General features: G+C 45.5%; 1 protein-coding gene across 2 annotated transcripts in view; it reads left to right on the top strand.

Annotated features, from left to right (window-relative positions):
* Positions 1-20,165, top strand: part of LSM14A (LSM14A mRNA processing body assembly factor) — an 83,393-nt gene that overhangs the window by 18,629 nt on the left and 44,599 nt on the right. For both annotated transcript variants that reach the window (XM_059666975.1, XM_059666976.1), the window contains exons 2-3: positions 2,559-2,722; positions 13,691-13,820. In XM_059666975.1, the coding sequence (XP_059522958.1) occupies positions 2,559-2,722; positions 13,691-13,820 (294 nt within the window). The remainder of the gene's footprint in view (positions 1-2,558; positions 2,723-13,690; positions 13,821-20,165) is intronic.

The following is a 20,165-nucleotide window of genomic DNA, read 5'->3' as shown; positions in this document are numbered from 1 at the left end:
GAACTTTTTTTAGAATCAATCAAAGAGATTGATTTGTAGTTTTCTTATGGTCTCTTTGTCTGACTTTTGGTATCAGGCTAATGCTGGCCTCCTAGAATGTGTTAAAAAGTGGGGTTTTTGTGTGTGTGTGTGTGTGTGTTTTAAGGAGTTTGAATAGGATTGATCTTAATTCTTTTTTTAATGTTTGATAAAATTCACCAGTAAAACCATCTGGTTCTGGCTCTTTGGAGGTTATCGATTACTAGTCCAATCTCTTGTAGGTCTGTTGAGATTTTCTGTTTTTCTTTTTTTCTTGAATCACTTTTGGTAACTAGGAATTTTTCTGTTTCATCTAGATTATCTAGTTTGTTTTGGCATATGATTATTTTATAAGCCTTTTAATTTCCATAAGACTGGTAGTAGTATCCTTGTTCTCATTTCTGATTTTAGTTATTTGCATCTTCTCACTTTATCCTTGGTCACTATAGCTAAGGTTTCTATATTTTATTCATCTTTTCAGAAAACCAACTTTTAGTTTTGTTGATTATTTTTCTGTTCTTTTTGTTGTTTATCTCGGCTCTTATCTGTATTATTTACTTTGCTGGATTTGGGATTTATTTTGTTTATTTTCTAGTTTCTTAAGGTATAAAGTCGATTTTTTTTTAGAATATAAAGCAATTAATTTTCTACTTCTTCCTCAATGGATTTCTGCCAAGTTCCTCCTTGTTTCCTCCCCAGACTGAGAAACTGAAAAATCTGCTTAACAATTATTTAAGCCAATATGAGGGTGCCTACACACCTCTGCATTCTATTATATATACATGTGTTAACCGCTGATAGCTCAATTTTGAAAATAAACTATTTCATTAAAAAAAAGAATATAAAGCAATTAATCTATCTTTTGAATATGTGATTATCGTTAGTCCTTAGGAAGCTATGGAGCTTCTCTATGATTTCGTAGAGGAAGGGCTTTGACGTTTCCCCTCCTCTGCTTCAGGATAAGCTAATCTATTACTTTGGAGGGCTGGGACATTATACATTGTGTGGTGGTGGTGGTAATAGTGGTGATCCTGAGGTTAGGAGGAAGATTGATTTAGTTGTAATTTTCTTAGTAGTTCTGCTTTTTCTAACTCTTTAGCCTTCCTTTTGGATAAAGGACAAAATGTAAAACCTGCCTCTTATTCCTGCCCTGATACAGTACTGTTTGGCAACCAGGGGAAAGGGAATTTCAACTTTTTTTCCACATCTGTGCCCCTATCCTCATCCACCAAGTTTGTGGGTACCAGTAAAAATTTCTAAGGACATGCTACATACAGTTTCTGGGATTCATCTTCCAGTTCAGACTAACTCATTCAGCATCTGAAAGATACTTAACAAAATTGCATGGTATGAGTTTGAGATCATTTCCTGGCTTGGGGATACTTTTAACTTTTTTTATTAGCCTAAGGGAAGGATAGTTTTCTGTAAACCTACACCTATGCCACCATCTTTCCTGGAAGTCTCATAAGTACTAGAAAGAATTTTTAGGATTAAAAAAAGGTATTATTTAAACTGAAATAACATTCATCTTCAGTCTAGCTTTGGATCAATTCTGTGGAAAAATGCGTACGTTCAAAACTTTGCATTATGTTGGGTTTACTTCCTCTAGGATGCTCTTTAAATGGGTAATTTATGATCTTTCAGACTTTTCTTATTTGAAACTTCTATACAGATGCAGGCATTTTCAGAACTTTGGGATTTTGTGGACTCTGTAAGTCTTCACACACTGGCCTCTCCTCTCCACTCCCACTTCCCCCCACCACGCACACAGGAAATGTCACATAGGTTTCCAATTTTCTATTTTGCTGAATGAGGACATTAAAAATAGATCAAGCCCTAACCGGTTTGGCTCAGTGGATAGAGCGTCGGCCTGCAGACTGAAAGGTCCCGGGTTCGATTCAGGTCAAAGGCATGTACCTTGATTGTGGGCACATCCCCAGTAGGAGGTGTGCAGGAGGCGGCTGATCGATGTTTCTCTCTCATCGATGTTTCTAGCTCTCTATCCCTCTCCCTTCCTCTCTGTAAAAAATCAATAAAATATTTCTTTAAAAAAATAGATCAAACTGAAAATAAGTAAATAAAAAATAAATCAACATTTCCTCTCACAAGTACCAAAGATATCTCCTATAATAATAAAAGTGTAATATGCTAATTAGACTGGATGACCTTCCAAATGAAGCCGGGGCTGTGAGGGAAGCCCGGGTCCTGGGTGCCAGAGGGAAGCCGGTGCCGGCAGCCAGGGAAAGGAAGGCCTACTCTTCCATAAACTTTGTGCATCAGGCCTCTAGTAAATAAATAAAAATCTAGGAAGAACACAATCTTATAATACAGTCTTTGTTTAAACTGAATACATTTGGCTCTAGGCAAAACTCACTTTATTATTCTTTTTAAAAAAAATTATTTAGCTACAAATTAATGAGTACTATCTCATGGGTGACATTTAAGAACTGCTGCTTATACTTGGAACAATACACTTATAAGAGGTACTACCTGAATATGATGAATAGGCACATATCTTATATCCTCTGTTTTCTTACCAGTTCGGTCCTTTGGTACAGAAGACAGACCAACAGATCGTCCAATACCACCTCGAGATGAAGTCTTTGAATACATAATATTCCGCGGAAGTGATATTAAAGACCTCACTGTTTGTGAGCCGCCAAAACCACAATGTTCTTTGCCTCAGGACCCAGCTATTGTTCAGGTAACTGATAATAAGTTTGTCTTGGCGTTCAAATAAACTTGATGCACATGGCTAGCCTTGGCTTTTGCCCTTCCTGGGTTTTCAGGGTTTTTTGTTTGTTTATTTGTTTGTTTTCTCAGTTGAATGCCCATATATAGCTTACCATTTTCTATTTCCCTAGATACCTAAAATACCTGGATAATGTTTCATCTAGGTTTTTTCTCTCTAGAGCATAAGAAACTAAATAAAGTCTGAAATAGCTAATGAATTTCTTTTTATCATAAAATATTTTCTAATTTCAACATCAGTTAAAATATTTTATCGCGATCTAATTATATGAGAAACACTTCAAACCACTATACATAAAAGTCAATCCTCGCTCTAGCTGGTTTGGCTCAATGGATAGAGCGTCAGCCTGCGGACTCAAGGGTCCCAGGTTCGGTTCCGGTCAAGGGCATGTAACTTGGTTGCAGGCATATCCCCAGTGGGGAGTGTGCAGGAGGCAGCTGATCGATGTCTCTCTCTCATCGATGTTTCTAATTCTCTATCCCTCTCCCTTTTTCTCTGTAAAAATCAATAAAATACATTTTAAAAAAAAGTCAATCCTCACACCACCCTCTGAGCTTGTTATTATAATTATTCTCAGTTTTTACAAGTGAGATTGGGATAGAGCCACAATTTGAACGAACTCAGGCAGTTGGCTCGAATCCAGGATCTGTGCCACTATATTAATTCTCATGTGGTTCATATTAAAAACCAAGATGGTGCCCTAACCGGTTTGGCTCAGGATAGAGCGTCGGCCTGAGGACTCAAGGGTCCCAGGTTCACTTCCGGTCAAGGGCATGTACCTTGGTTGCGGGAACATACCCAGTAGGGAGTGTGCAGGAGGCAGCTGATCGATGTTTCTCTCTCATCGATGTTTCTAACTCTCTATCTCTCTCCCTAACTCTGTAAAAAACCAATAAAATATATTTTTTTAAAAAAATTAAAAAATAAAAACCAAGATGGTGATGGCTACTCTTAGGTATATTAGGTTTGGGGGCAGGGGAGTAAAATCACATTATATGTTATACAATATACATGCAATGTTATATAAGATAACCAAACATAGCACTGGCCAGGTGGCACAGTTAGTTGGAGCGTCATGGTCAGGGCACGTACAAAAGGCAACTGATCAATGTTTCTCTCTCTCTCTCAAATTAATAAAAAGTGTCCTTGGGTGAGGATTTTTTAAAAAAAGAGAGCCAAACATTAAAAAATTTTAATGTACAGACATGTTCAATTTCCTAAATAAGGTATTTAAAAAGAAGACTTAAGTATTCTCAGTGAGAGAAGTAAAAAAATTGAGTATTTTAGCCTAAGCCAGTTTGGTTCAGTGGATAGAGCATCAGCCTGCAGACTGAAGTATCCCAGGTTTGATTCGGGTCAAGGGCACATGCTCCGGTTACAGGTTCAGTTCTCAGTAGATGACATACAAGAGGCAGCTGATGAATGATTCTCTCTCATCATTAATGTTTCTATCTCTCCCTCCCTCTCCCTTCCTCTTTGAAGTCAAGTGAGATTGGGATAGAGCCACAATTTGAAATATATATATTTTCTAAATATATATATTTTTAATTGTGTATTTTATTTAAAACAGAAACACATATATCTAAAAGATTTTAATTATGGATTAAAGAGGATGTCCAGGGAACAAACTGAAAGCTCTGGTGCCCAACCCCACCTCCAGCCCTGGCCAGGACCCCCTCCCCTCCCAGGATCCCCTGGGATTCCCCACCCCTAAAAAACAAAAGAAAAGAAAAAAAAATAAAAATAAAGAGGATGTCCATTACAGTACCTGTTTTCATTTTACATTTTAATTGGAAGCATGTAGAAACTGTCAGCTATAATGCAGAAGAAGCAGGTCTTAAGAATATTTTTACTTGAGGGCATAGCTGATTAAAACCTTGTGGCCCCCTTGGTTTTCCTCCTGAATTCATTTCTTTCTTAACCCTTTTTCTTATTAGAAGTCTTTGGCCCTAGCTGGTTTTGCTCAGTGGATAGACCCTCAGCCTGCTGACTAAAGGGTCTCAAGTTTGATTCCAGTCAAGGGCACGTAACTCTACCTCTACCAATCAATGTGCTTCTCTCTCTCAGTCTTTCCCCCTCCTTTCCACTCTCTCTAAAAATCAATGGAAAAATATCCTCGGTTGAGGATTAAAAAGTGAACAAATAAAATAAAACCCCTGGTTTAAAAAAAAATCTTTGGTCATTTGTGCTAAAAGATGCTTATTCATTTATCAATGTAATACTTTTAAATTAACTTTCCTTTTTTTGTTCTGTAAGTGATAAAAATCTTAGTTTCCCACAAATCAGATTCTTAAAGTACATATTATACACAATTTGTCTTCTAGTTATTAAAATACCTCAGGAACTCTTCTAATATAAAATTAAGGCAGAAAAAGAAAAGGGACCTTTTAACATTTATTTACCACTCATTGTTCTTGAATATTAAGACAAGCTTTTTAATAAGAAATGGGTAAATTTTATTCTTATAACATAAACTAGAGAAATTCTTTCATCTATCCTCTCCTTTCTTTTTTATTGTTGAAAGTATTATAGGTGTCCCCTTTTTCCCCCCCATTGCCCACCTCCACCCAGTTCCCGCCCCACCCCAGGCCTTCAAAACCCTATTGTCTATGTCCATAGGTAAAGCATATGCTATCTAATAAAAGAAAAACATGGTAATTGGTGTACGACCACTACCCTTCCCATTGGCTAATCAGCGAGATATGCAAATTAACTGCCAGCCAAGATGGCGGCCGGCAGTCAGGCAGCTTCAAACTAACATGAGGCTTCCTTGCTTCAGTGAGGGAGGAAACCAACGTTCCCCACCGGCTTTGCCGGCCCCTGAGCCTGCAGTTTAAGAAATATTGTAACAAATATAGAAGCTAAACAAAACCCCAGAAACCTGCAGCGAGCCGGGATCTCAGAGCTGGAGTTGATACAGAGTTTCGATTATAGAACCAAAACAAACCAGATACCTTCTTTCAGCAGCAGAAGCCTCAGAGCTGGAGCCAGAGCTAAAGCTGGCCCAGAATTTAAAAAAAAAGAAAAAAAAGGAGCAGTTGGGAGCTTCAGTCCCAGCCTGAAAACAGCCCTCAGCCCCTCACCCAGACTGGCCAGGCACCCCAGTGGGGACTCCCACCCTGAAGTTTGTATGACCAGCTGCAAACAGCCATTATCCCCTCACCCAGGTTGGCCAGGCACCCCAGTGGGGACCCCCACCCTGAAGGGGGTGTGACCAGCTGCAAACAGCCATCATCCCCTCACCCAGGCTTTCCAGGCACTCCAGTGGGGACCCCCCACCCTGATCCAGGACACCCTTCAGGGCAAACCAGCCAGCCCCACCCATGCACCAGGCCTCTATCCTATATAGTAAAAGGGTAATATGCCTCCCAGCACAGGGATCAGCGTGACAGGGGGCAGCGCCCAAACCCCCTGATCGCCCTGCGGCTCTGTGTGACAGGGGGCGGGGCCACAACCTCCCTATTCGCCCTGCTCTGTTCGTGACAGGGGAAGCGCCCCAACCCCCTGATCAGCCCTGATCTGTGTGTGACAGGGTGCGACTCCCCAACTACCCCCCCCCTCACGGGCCCTGCCCTGTGACGGGGTAGAGCAATAACCTCCCTATCGGCCCTGCCCTGAGTGTGACAGTGGCGATGCCCCAACCCCCTGATCGGCCCTGCCCTGTGGGTGATAGAGGGTGGCGCCCCAACCCCCTAATCCGCCCTGCCCTGAGTGTGATGGGGCGGTGCCCCAACTCCCCTATCGGCCCTACTCTGTGAGTGACAGGGGGGAGCTCCTCAACCCCCTGATCGGCCCGGCTCTGTGTATGACAGGGTACGGAGCCCCAACCCCCCTTATGGGCCCTGCTCTGTGCGTGACAGGGGGCAGTGCCCCAACCCCCTGATGGGCCCTGCTCTGTGCATGACGGGGATGGCGCCGCAACCTCCCCATGAACCCTGCCTTGAGTGTGACGGGGCGGTGCCCCAACCCCCCAATCGGCCCTACCCTGAGCGTGACTAAGGGTGGCATCGCAACCTCCCAATCTGCCCTGCTCTGTGCATGACAGGGGAAGGCGCCCCAACTCCCGAATCAGCCCTGCTCTGAGCCCGACCAGGGGCTGCACCTAGGGATTGGGCCTGCCCTCTGCCACCCGGGAGCAGGCCTAAGCCAGCAGGTCATTATCTCCCAAGGGGTCCCAGACTGCGAGAGGGCACAGGCCAGGCTGAGGGACCCTCCCTCCCCCCCCCAAGTGCACAAATTTTTGTGCACCGGGCCTCTAGTTCTATGTAATAAAGGGGTAATATGCAAATTGACCCTAATGGTGGAACAACTGGTTGCTATGATGCGCACTGACCACCAGGGAGCAGACGCTCAATGCAGGAGCTGCCCCCTGGTAGTCAGTGTGCTCCCACAGGAGGAAGCACTGTTTAGCCACAAGGTGGGCTGACGGCTGGCGAGCGCAGAGGCGGTGGCAGGAGCCTCTCCAGCCTCTGCAGCCGCGCTAAGGATATCCAATTGATAGCTTAGGCCCGCTCCCCGAGGGCTCCCAGACTGCAAAAAGGCACAGGCCAGGCTGAGGGATACACACACACACACACACACACACACACACACACACACACACACACACTGGGCCTCTAGTATGCATATAAGATCTTTGGTCCCTCTCTCCTTCCCTCTAAGATTCCTTTGTCTGTTATTTCATGTTTCCATGCTTCTTGATTCTATTTTATTTATCAGTTTATTTTGTTCATTAGATTTTTTGATCGTTTCTTTTGATTTTTAGATTCAGTTGTTGATTATCCTCTCCTTTTTATGTCTTAATTTTGGGGAAGTAAGTCTGAAGGAATCCTGAGAAAATCTGACTTCTTAAGTGGAGGGAGAAGAAACACATTCTAATAGAAGTAGCTGCCTACACCAGCAATGTTCAATTGGTATGCCAGAAGAATTATTAAAACTTGAAATACCTGACTATTTCGTCAGGGGCACTGACCTCTTTTCACTTAGATTGTCAAATAAAAGAATGACAACAGCCAACACAGCTATAGCCGTTTGGTATGAATGAATGATAATTATACCTATTTATTTTTTGTCAGTTAGGCAAAGAATATAATGTACTTTTTGGCGTGCTGCACCAAATTTTAGCAATTAGTTTATGTGTGCCACGAGATGAAAAAGGTTGAAAATCACTGGCCTACACCAAATAGTCGTGGTATCTATTTTATATATATATACTAGAGGCCTGGTGCACGAAATTCATGCATGGATGGTGTCCCTCCACCTGGCGGCAATCGGGGTAGATCAGGGCCATATTGCCCAGTCCCAGTCGGGGCCAATGGCCAGTGACCAGGAAGGGACTGCGGGAGGGATCACTGGAGGGCTCCAGGGTGTGTCCACCCGCATCTTGCCAAGTCCCGATTGGCCAGACCCCAGCAGCAAGCTAACCTATTGGTTGGAACATCTGCTCCCTGGTGGTCACTGCACATCATAGTGACCGGTTAGTCGACGCTCAGTCGGACACTTTATTAAGCTTTTATATATATACTAGAGGCCCGGTGCACAAAAATTTGTGCACTCGGGGAGGAGGGGGGTCCCTCAGCCCGGCCTGTGCCCTCTCACCGTCTGGGACCCCTCGGGAGATAACGACCTGCTGGCTTAGGCCTGCTCCCGGGTGGCAGAGGGCAGGCCCTATCCCTAGGTGCAGCCCCTGGTCAGGCTCAGAGCAGGGCCGATTGGGGAGTTGGGGCGCCACCCCCTGTCATGCACACAGCAGGGCGGATTGAGAGGTTGCAATGCCACCCCCAGTCACGCTCAGGGTAGGGCCGATTGGGGGGTTGGGGCACTGCCCCCTGTCACACTCAAGGCAGGGTCGATGGGGAGGTTGCGGCGCCACCCCCTGTCACGCACAGAGCACGGCCAATCGGGGTTGGGGCGCTGCCCCCTGTCATGCACAGAGCAGGGCCCATCAGGGGGCTTGGGGCTCCATACCCTGTCACGCACAGAGCAGGGTCAGTCGGGGTTGGGGAGCTCCCCCCTGTCACGCACAAAGCAGTGCCGATCAGGGGGTTGAGGAGCTTCCCCCTGTCACTCACAGAGTAGGGCCGATAGGGGAGTCGGGGCACCGCCCCGTCACACACAGGGCAGGGCCGATCAGGGGGTTGGGGGGCTGCCACAGTCACACTCAGGGTAGGGCCGATGGGGAGGTTATGGCTCTACCCCGTCACACACAGAGCAGGGCCAATCGGGGTTGGGGCGCCGCACCCTGTCACACAGAGCCGCAGGGCAATCGGGGTTGTGGAGCTCCCCCCTATCAGGCACAGGGCAGGGCTGATGAGGGGGTTGGGGCGCCTTCCCCTGTCACGAACAGAGCAGGGCGGATAGGGAGGTTGTGGCCCCACCCCTTGTCACACACAGAGCCACAGGGCGATCAGGGGGTTTGGGCGCTGCCCCCTGTCACGCTGATCCTGGTGCCGGGAGGCCTCTCGGCTCCGCTGATCCCAGTGCCAGGAGGCCTCGCAGCTCCGCTGATTCCGGTGCTGTGAGGCATATTACCCTTTTACTATATAGGATAGAGGCCTGGTGCATGGGTGGGGCCAGCTGGTTTGCCCTGAAGGGTGTCCCGGATCAGGGTGGGGGTCCCGGTGGGGTGCCTGGCCAGCCTCGATGAGGGGGTGATGGCTGTTTGCAGCTGGTCGCACCTCCTTCAGGGTAGGGGTCCCCACTGGGGTGCCTGGCCAGTCTGGGTGATGGGCTGAGGGCTGTTTTCAGGCTGGCGGGTGACTGAAGCTCCCAACTGCTCCTTTTTTTCTTCTTTCTTTTTATTCTGGGCCAGCTTTAGCTCTGGTCCAGCTCTGAGGCTTCTGCTGCTGAAAGCAGGTATCTGGTTTGTTTGGGTTCTATAATCGAAACACTGTATCAACTCCAGCTCTGATATCCCGGCTGGCTGAAAGCAGGTTTCTGGGGTTTTGTTTAGCTTCTATATTTGTAAGAATGTTTCAAACTGCAAGCTCAGAGGCCGGCAAGGCAGGCAGGGAAGGTTGGTTTTCTCCATCACTGAAGCAAGCAAGCCTCATGTTCACTTCCAGCTGCTTGGCTGCCCGGCCGCCATCTTGGCTGGCAGTTAATTTGCATATCACCCTGATTAGCCAATGGGAAGGGTAGCTAACGTACAGCTAGTTACCATGTTTCTCTCTTATTAGATAGGACTAGAGGCTCAATGCACGAAATTCGTGCAATGGGTTGCTCGGCTCTCGCAGCTGCGGCAGCTTGCCTCAGCCCTCACAGCCCCAGCTTTGTCTGGAAGTTCATCCAGTCGTTCAGCTGTTTGGTCTAATTAGCATATTACACTTTTATTATTATAGATATACTAGAGGCCCAATGCATGAAATTCCTGCACTCGGGGGAGTGTCCCACAGCCCAGCCTGCACCCTCTCCAATCTGGGACCCCTTGAGGGATGTCCAGCAGTTGGACATCTCTCACAATCCAGGACTGCTGGCCCCCAACCGCTCACCTATCTGATTGCCCCTAACTGCTTCTGCCTGCCAGCCTGATCACCCCCTAACCACTCCCCTGCCAGCCTGATTGACACCTAACTGCTTCCCTGCTGGCCTGGTCGCCCCAGCTGCCCTCCTCTGCCAGCCCGGTCGCCCCTAACTGCCCTCCCCTGCCAGCCTGGTCACCCACAACTGCCCTTCCCTGCCAGCCATCTCGTAACCACATGGGGGCAGCCATCTTGTGTGAGGGTGTGATGCTCAATTTGCATATTACCTCTTTATTATATAGGACTAGAAGCCTGGTGGTATGAAATTTGTTCATGGGTAGGGTCCCTAGGCCTGGCTGGCGATCAGGGCCAATCAGGGCCTTCTGGCTGCCGGCCAGGGCCTCCCTTAGTTTACACCACCCCCTGGTGGTCAGTGCATGTCATAGCGAGTAATCAGTCTCCCAGTTGAACTCCCGTGCGGATAATTTGCATATTAGGCTTTTATATATTTAGATAGCTTTTGGTAATTCTCCAGGGAACCAGTTATTTAAGTAATCAGTTTTATGGAATGAGGAAAATCAAAGAAAATGTAAATCAAAATGGTATTGAATAACCTCTAACCACCTTAAATTTTGACTTTGGATTATTTACTTATTTATTTATTTATTTTCAGAGAGAGGAAGGAAAAGAGAGATAGAAACATCAATAATGAGAGAGAATCATCCATTGGCTGCCTCCTGCATGCACCCTACTGGGGTTCAAGCCTGCAACCCAGGCATATGCCCCATCCAGAAATAGAACCATGATCTCCCAGTTCAGAGGTTGATGCTCCACCACTGAGCAACACTGGTCGGGCAACTTTTGAACTTTTAATTCATTCTTTCAGTGGGATTTATTGAGCACCTGCCATGTGCCTGGTACCAGCAGTGAATACACAGACAAAGTCCTACTATCAGTGAGCTTATATGCCAGTAGTAGTTATTACACTTCATATTTATATTATGAAATATTTTATATTAAGATAAATTAATATTATAAAAGTTTGTGTATATACATATTAAATTATATTTCGGGTTTAGTAACAAAGTTTTTTTAATTTTTTCTTTGACTTAATGATAACTATATTTAAAAATGTAAATTTGTGTGTGGAATAGTTTGTTTTTCCATCTCTTTCCTTTAAATTTAATAGTGCACCTCACATGATCGAAAATAAAATCAAAAGTGAAATGTCTTATTTGTCAGCACAGATTTAAAACTCAATATATTACCAAGTATGTTTTTTCATGTTTTTTTCCCTTTAAGCAAAGTTATTTTACTTGATAGTCAAGTAACTTTTCTTCAGTTCTTTTCTAAATCTGCTATAAAACTCTTTACTCAAAGGAGGAGTTTATTGTAGAAAAAAAGTGTATATATCAATGAGTATAAAATTAGCACATATAGTTGACCCTTTGAACAATGCAGAATTTGGGGGTGCCAACCCTCACACAATAAAACATCTACATGTATTTTTATTTTTAACTTCTCTACGAAAGATACTTTCTTTTTTTTCTTTTCAATCATCACCTGAGGATATATTGTTTTCTTTTTACATTGACTTTAGAGAGAGGAAGCGGGAGAGAGAGAAACATCATTCAGTTCCCTCCCATACATTCTCTGACGGGGAATCGAACCTGTAACCCTTTGGTGTACATCAAGGATGTCAAACTTGCGGCCCGCAGGCCATATGCCTCATTTAATTGGTCCGTGTTAGCCTTTGAGTTTGACATGCTTGGTGTACAGTACGACACCAGCCAACTGAGCCACCCAACCAGGACCACATGTAACTTCTGATTCCCCAAAACTTAGCTATAGTTGTTTCTCGGATTGTGTGGGGTATTGATTCCAGGACCTTCTATAGATACCAAAATCCGTGGATACTCAAGTCCTTTATACACTGAGTCGCCAGATTATTATGACCACCTGACGTTTGTAGACAAATTAGCTATAATTTCGCGCTGAAGTTGCTAGAGGGCCAGACCATTACAAATAGGGAAGCAGGTTGTTTACCATGACAGTAGAAGTGATTTTTTTCTGAAGATGTGGGTAAACAACGTGATTTAACAGCCTTTGAACATGAGATATATATTACTCTGAGTGGCCAGATTATTATGACCACCTGACATTTGTAGGCAAATTAGCCGTACACTGCATCGTATGGGATATGGAAGTGGAAGGCCTGTTCCAGCACCTTTGCTATCTTCAGTTACCAAGATAAAACATCTCCAAGTCGCATAGGAACACAAGAATTGGACAGTCGAGCATTGGAAAAAAGTCATGTGATCCGATGAATCATGTTTCCAGTTGCGTCATGCAGATGGCAGAGTGAGAATTTGGCAGAATCACCATGAAAGCATGCACCCCACATGTATGAGTACAACCCTTCAAGCTGGTGGGGGCAGTGTTGTGGTTTGGGGCATGTTTTCCTGGCATGATTGGGGCCCTTTAATTCGTGTGGAACAACGTCTGAATAGCACAACATACCTAAGTATCATTGCTGATCAGATTCATCCTATCTTGTTGATGGCGTATCCCAATGGAGGTGGCTTCTTCCAGCAAGGCAATGCGCCATGCCACGGTGCTCGTATTGTGCAGGAGTGGTTTCAAGAACGAGGGAGACTTTACCTTGCTTAGGTGGCCCCCACAATCACCAGATCTCAATCCAGTTGAGCATTTGTGGGACGAAGTTAAAAGAGCCAGCAGGCAGCTGGTTCCACAACCATCAAATCTCACAAAACTGGACAGTGCTATTCATCAGGCATGGTGTCATATCACCTTTCAACATCGGGTGGAGTCAATGTCAAGGGGAATCGCCGCAGTATTGAAGGCAAAAGGTGGCCCAACAAAGTACTGATGGGGTGGTCATAATAATCTGGCTACTCAGTGTGTGTGTGTGTGTGTGTGTGTGTGTGTGTGTGTGTGTGTGTGTATCCATCCCACGTTCAAAGGCTGTTAAATCGTGTTGTTTACCCATATCTTCAGAAAAAATCACTTCTGTCGTGGTAAACAATCTGCTTCCCTATTTATAATGGTCTGGCCCTCTAGCAACTTCAGCGCGAAATTATAGCTAATTTGCCTACAAGTGTCAGGTGGTCATAATAATCTGGCCACTCGGTGTATAAAATGGTGTAGAACAAAACATACAATGGACCCTCTCCATTTGTTGAGGGTTGACTATATTGAAAAAAATTCACATATAAGTGGACCTTCACAGTTCAAACCCGTGTTGTTCAAGGGTCAGCTAGATATACAAATAGTGAAATCAGAAGGTTATTCAGCTGTTCTAATGTTAAATACATGTTGTAAGATTATAATTGCTTTTGTGTCTAGTAGTTATAATTTAAAAGTGTAAATATTCAAATTTCTTTCCATTATGTACATGTTGTTTAGAGCCTGAAAAAAATAACCCATGGTTTTTCTTCAGTCTTCACTAGGCTCATCTACTTCTTCATTCCAGTCAGTTGGTTCCTATGGACCTTTTGGCAGGATGTCGACGTACAGTCAGTTCAGTCCAAGTTCATTAGTCGGGCAGCAATTTGGTGCTGTTGGTGTTGGTACGTTTTTCTTTTTTCTTTTTTTTTTATAACCACACGTTTTTACACATCTTGTTTGGTATTCCTTTTGTAGCCTATTACTATATTCTACAGGGTTTATTTAATGTCCTCATTGACCAGTGGTTCTAAAATGGCCTCTCTTGGCCCTGGCCAGGTAGCTCAGTTAGTTAGAGTGTCATCTCAATTTGCCAAGGTTTTGGGTCCGGTCAGGGCACATACAAGAATCAACCAATGAATGAAAAAATAAGTGTAACTACAAAATCGATATTTCTCTTTCTCTTTCCCTCTCTCCTCCAGTTCTCCCATTCCCTCTCCCACATTGTCTCCCTTCCTCCTTTCTTCCCTCTTTAAAATCAAGAAATAAAATGGTCATCTCTCAAAAGAGTCACTTTAAAAAACAACAGAAAAAATCTGGATATATCCAATGATCAGATTTCATTGAATGTTATTTTAAATTTACATAAGGTATATACATTTAAAATAAGTATTTTTTCAATAGGATAGATTTTCAAAAAGGGATTGGCAATAATGACATTGTGATTAGGGAATATTAATGCCATTAAGAAGTATTTATGTTGAATGTGGGTGATTATCTCATCACCTATGAAAGATGCTCACATAGAGCATATTTGGAGGGTTGGTGCTTTGTTTATAGTAACAATGTTTTAGAAATATGACACTATAAGGAGAATGTGTAGGAGGGCGGGGCTAATAACAAACAGTCCTACTTACAAGAACAAAGGCCATTCATTGTGTGCAAAAGCTAGGTGTAATCAACCCGGTGTTAAGTTTTGTTTTTATGTCTTAGCATGCTAATGAGTTTTGTTAAAATTAATTTCTTTTTTATATAGTTGTAACTTTTCAAGTATGTAAACGTTTGACTTATTCACAAAATAAAAAAGGATAGGGTGAATCCCAAAATTGAATAAATACAAGCCGAAACAACTGGTATTAAATATATATCAAATCAATAACATAGCCACACAGGAAAAAAGTACTTAATTCAAGTAACTTTTACACTCTTAGTAGGATATGTGGTAGTAAATAGAACTATTAAAAAATTTTGACTTGGGGTTTGTAATTGGTAGTGGTATTGGTGTTAATTTTGAAACTATTTTTTAAAATATATTTTTATTGATTTCAGAGAGGAAGGGAGAGAGAGACAGAAACATTAATGATGAGAGAGAATCATGATTGGCTGCCTCCTGCACATCCCCCACTGGGGATTGAGCCTGCAATCCAGGCATGTGCTCTGACTAGGAATCGGGAATCAAACTGTGACTTCCTGGTTCATAGGTCTGTGCTCAACCACTGAGCAACACTGGCCAGGCAATTTTGAAACTATTTTGTATGTATAATGGGGTAGGACAAATTAGTAGTATATTGATGTTGAGAAGTGATATGGAGTAGGGATATAAAAATATGGAATGGGGAAGGTATGGAAGAACCCTGTGATGTTGAAGGTGAATTGGAGGTATGAGAATTAACTCATTTTTTTAAAAAACTGCTTATTTCCTGACTGACAGGCCTAGAAGCAGTGATATCCAGTAGCAAAGAACACGTGTAGACCCTGTTCTTGGTTTCTAAATACCATTCCCCACTAAAAGAAGGGGAAACAATGCTCTTTTTTAACAGAAAAATACCAGCTAATAAAAGGAAGGAATGGTAGATAATAGAAAATCATCATTTAATAATCTCACCCTGGCTGGTTTGGCTCAGTGGATTAGAGCGTCAGTCTGCAGACTGAAAGGTCCCAGGTTTGATTCCAGTCAAGGACATGTACCTTGGTTGCGGGCACATCCCCAGTAGGCGGTGTGCAGGAGGCAGCTGATTGATGTTTCTCTCTCATTGATGTTTCTGGCTCTCCATAAAAAAATAAATAAAATATATATTTTAAAAAATAATCTCTGGTGTAATAATTAGCAGCACTATTATCAGCTAAAATCATTGAGTAAATGGTGTTGAAAGAGGATATTAAAATGTCCTTAAGGTATTCATCCCACAGTTTACTTACTAATTACAAAGGGGGTGAGTGTTGTGCCTTTATAATGGAACTAGAGGCCCGGTGCGTGGGATTCTTGCACTGGTTGGGGGCGTGACATGCGGGGATTGGCCTGCTGTCGTAGTGCTGCTCATTCCGGTCAGCCGAGTGGCTGCTCCCTGGTCTGGCATCTTCCGTGGAGCCAGAGCACTCGCCTCTCCAAGGGACCTGGTTGGGGGTAGGCCCAGGGACAATAGCACTAAGAGGCAGTAGAGTAGGCCTCAGTCCTGCAGCAGCCACGAACCCGCCTCCCAGCCTCCAGGGTCAGTTCTACAAGCCCAGCAGCAGCCTGCAGGCATCCAGAGGAGGCGGCAGGGAGTGAGAAGGAGGAGCCTGGGGCGAGGAGGCAACGATGGATCGCCCAGCAGCCTGGGGTTCACGGCGGGAGCAGCCACTCATTTCGGTCAGCCAAGCGGCACTCCCACTGTGGTAGCACACTGACCACCGGGGGGCAGCTCCTGCGTTGAGCATCTGCCCCCTGGTGGTCAGTGTGTCATAGTGACTGGTCAACCGGTTGGTCTGGTCGTTTAGCCGTTTGGTCGCTGTGCTTTTATTATATAGGATATTATATAGGATTAGAGGCCTGGTGCATGAAATTCATGCACGGTGGTGGGGGGGTCCCTCAGCCCCGCCTGAACCCTCTGCAATTTGGGACCCCTACACCTTTTTCTTATCTAGCTAACCCAGGGGTGGGCAAACTTTTTGACTCAAGGGCCACAATGGGTTCTTAAACTGGACCGGAGGGCCAGAACAAAAGCATGGATGGAGTGTTTGTGTGAACTAATATAAATTCAAAGTAAACATCATTACATAAAAGGGTACGGTCTTTTTTTTTTTTTTTTTAGTTTCATTCATTTCAAGCGGGCCGTAGTTTGCCCACGGCTGAGCTAACCTCTTCACATTTAAAAAATTAACTGAAATACCATCTCCCCTAGGAAATCCTCTTTGAACAAATCTCTTTACAATCTGTATTAAGTATTTTCATAATATATCATTCTTTTTCTTTAACAGCAACTTAGGGTGGATGCAGTGTGCTTCTCATTCTTGCATCTGATTTTTTTCTTGCTCTTGTAATAGCAAAGCTTATCCAATATACATTTGCCCTTCAAGGGCTTATATTTGGTTCAGTTTCTAGTTGGCTCCCTGCTTTTTTTTTTTAAGCAATAAATTCAGGTTGTGATAGCCTAACTTGTAATCAAGCCTATAGGTCTCCCTATCTGAATATTTCTATAATACCTATCACTTTAGCATACCAGAGATTGTGTTTATTTATAGAAAATAACAATAAATGTCACCTGATCATTTGCTATTCTAGTAATATTTTATAGCAAGATGTATTATTCTAGTAATTTAAGTATTACAAAACTGAAGTGTGCAGAAATAAATCACATTGAACAATATAGAATGACTCAAATATCAAAGCATAGTACCCTTAGGGCCTCCCTTGTCCTGTGCCTCAGATATCATAGCATATTACACAGTTCACCTGGAACTCAGTTTCCTTTAAAATAGGAAGGGATCCCATACTCATGAAGCAGCTACTTCCACACATTTTTTTTTTTAATTTAATTCCCAGCACATACTCTTTGTACTAATTGTTGGAAAATCATCTTAGCAATTGCCTCTGTTCCTCTCTGTATTGTTGCCTTACATTCTGATGTCATTACTGCGCTTTTATCAGCCACTCGCTCTGATAAGATTGAGTTATTTAAGGGCAGAGATCATGACTTGAGCTTGTGTGTTCCCTGTCATGGTGCCTAGATAAATACTCAAATGCCATCCAGTCCAAATGACTGTGATGAGAGAGGCCCACTGTTGCTGGAGACCTCTGATTTTTATTTAAGGGGACTCACTTGTTCTGCGCCTTTACAGAGGTGTGAGTAGTGGCTGAGGGAATTTGAGGAAACCCAGACAGAATTCTCCTAAAAGATTTTCCTAAGCTGGCGCCCAGGACCACCGGGCATTTGTTCAATTAAAACCTGGACACACAGCAATAACAAAGGCACTGGTCTCCTATTGCTAATGCCTAGAGATCAAACCCCAGCCTGTAGGAACTCACCCCGGCAGTCAGGACCCGGCGCTGGATGGACCTGGGCTGGTACTCCTAACTCTGGAAAGGGAGACTTCCCGTGGCTGCAAGCTAGAGGCCCCAGACTCTGCGCCATCCACCTGAACAGGTCCATAGCACAGGCTGGTCAGCAGAACAGCTTCTTTGCCTGGGATCGCAGGGAGGCATGGCCTGTTCTGTTTGCCTCACAGGGAGGCCTGTTCTGTTCACCCTGCAGGAGGCCTGGCCTGTTTGCCCCAAGAGCGACTAGGGGAGGCCTGGCTTGTTCACCCCACCAGTGATTGCAGGGAGGCTTGTTCTGTTCGCCCTGTGATCGATCTCAGGGAGGCCTGTCCTGTTCGCCCCGTGATCGTTCCCAGGATGACCTGTTCTGTTCGCCCTGCGAGCAATCCCAGGGAGGCCTGTTCTGTTCGCCCCATGACCAATCTCGGGGAGGCTGTTCTGTTCGGTACATGATGGATGCGGGGAGGCCTGGCCTGGCCTGTTCGCCCCCGTGATGGGTGCTGGGCTGGGGAGCGTGGATCCAGGCTGCTGCTTGGCACCTGCACACGCGCAAGCGGCCACAGGGCGGGAACATTCGCTTGGCACCTATGTCCATAGGCCCGGAGTGGCCGGGGCGTTCTGCGACCCCAGCTGCTCAGGGCCTAAGCGCGGGCCTACAGGCTAGGAGCGGCCTGGGTCCCGAGGATGTTCCCAGGACCCAGGCCACTCGTGCCTACGTATGCAAATTAACCACCATCTTTGTTGAGTTAATTTGCATACTCTCCTGATTGGCTGGTTAGCGTAGCGAAGGTATGGTCAATTTAAATGTTTGTCTATTATTAGGTAAGATGATTTGATAATCACCATCTTAATCAAGTCATTAATTTTGCCATTGCCATCCTATCTAATAAAAGAGAAACATGGTAATTGGCGTACGACCACTACCCTTCCCATTGGCTAATCAGGGCGATATGCAAATTAACTGCCAGCCAAGATGGTGGCCGGCAGCCATGCAGCTTGAAACTAACATGAGGCTTGCTTGCTTTAGTGATGGAGGACTCCAACGCCCCGCCTGACTTGCTGGCCTCTCAGCTGCAACTCTAAGCAACTATGTTGCAAATATAGAAGATAAACAAAACCCCAGAAACCTGCTTTACTCAGCTGGCCTTCAGCCAGCTGGACCGCAACATTGTATCAAATACAGACAGTAAACAAAGGCCAGAAACCTGCTTTCAGCAGCCGAGGCCTCAGAGCTAAAGCTGGCCCAGAATTTAAAAAAAAAGAAAAAAAGGAGCGGTTGGGCTTCAGTCACCCATCAGCCTGAAAACGGCCCTCAGCCCCTCAGCCAGACTGGCCAGCACCCCAGTGGGGACTCCCACCCTAAAGGGTGTGTGACCAAATGCAAACAGCCATCATCCCCTCACCCAGGCTGGCCAGGCACCCAAGCGGGACCCCCACCCTGATCCAGGACACCCTTCAGGGCAAACCAGCCAGCCCCCACCCGTGCACCAGGCCTCTATTCTATATAGTAAAAGGGTAATATGCCTCCTGGCACCGGCACCAGGATCAGCGTGACGGGGCAGCGCCCAAAGCCCCTAATCGCCCTGCTCTGTGTGTGACAGGGTGCAGCGCCCCAACCCCCTGATTGGCCCTGCTCTGTGGGTGATAGAGGGTGGCGCCCCAACCCCAACCCCCCGCCCCACGGGCCCTGCTCTGTGTGTGACGGGGTAGAGCCATAACCTCCCCATAGGCCCTGCCCTGAGTGTGAGAGTGGCGGCACCCCAACCCCCTGATCGGCCCTGCTCTGTGGGTGATAGAGGGCGGCGCCCCAACCCCCTGATCCGCCCTGATCTGTGTGTGACGAGGGGCAGTGCCCCAAACCCCCTGATGGGCCCTGCTCTGTGAGTGACAGTGGGGAGCTCCTCAACCCCCTGATCGGCCCTGCTCTATGTGTGACAGGGTACGGAGTCCCAACCCCCCTGACGGGCCCTGCTCTGTGTATGACAGGGGGCAGCGCCCCAACTCCCCTATTGGCCCTACTCTGTGCGTGACAGGGGGGAGCTCCTCAACCCCCTGATCAACCCTGCTCTGTGTGTGACAGTACGGAGCCCCAACCCCCTGATGGGCCCTGCTCTGTGCATGACAGGGGGCAGCGCCCCAACCCCGATTGGCCCTGCTCTGTGCGTGACAGGGGGTGGCGCCGCAACTTCCCTATTGACCCTGCCTTGAGTGTGACAGGGGGTGGTGCCCCAGC

The sequence above is a fragment of the Myotis daubentonii genome, chromosome 15 (assembly GCF_963259705.1).
Source record: "Myotis daubentonii chromosome 15, mMyoDau2.1, whole genome shotgun sequence".
NCBI lineage: Eukaryota > Metazoa > Chordata > Mammalia > Chiroptera > Vespertilionidae > Myotis > Myotis daubentonii.
Note: the sequence above shows the minus strand (reverse complement) of the source record. Positions and strands in the feature narration are given on the sequence as shown.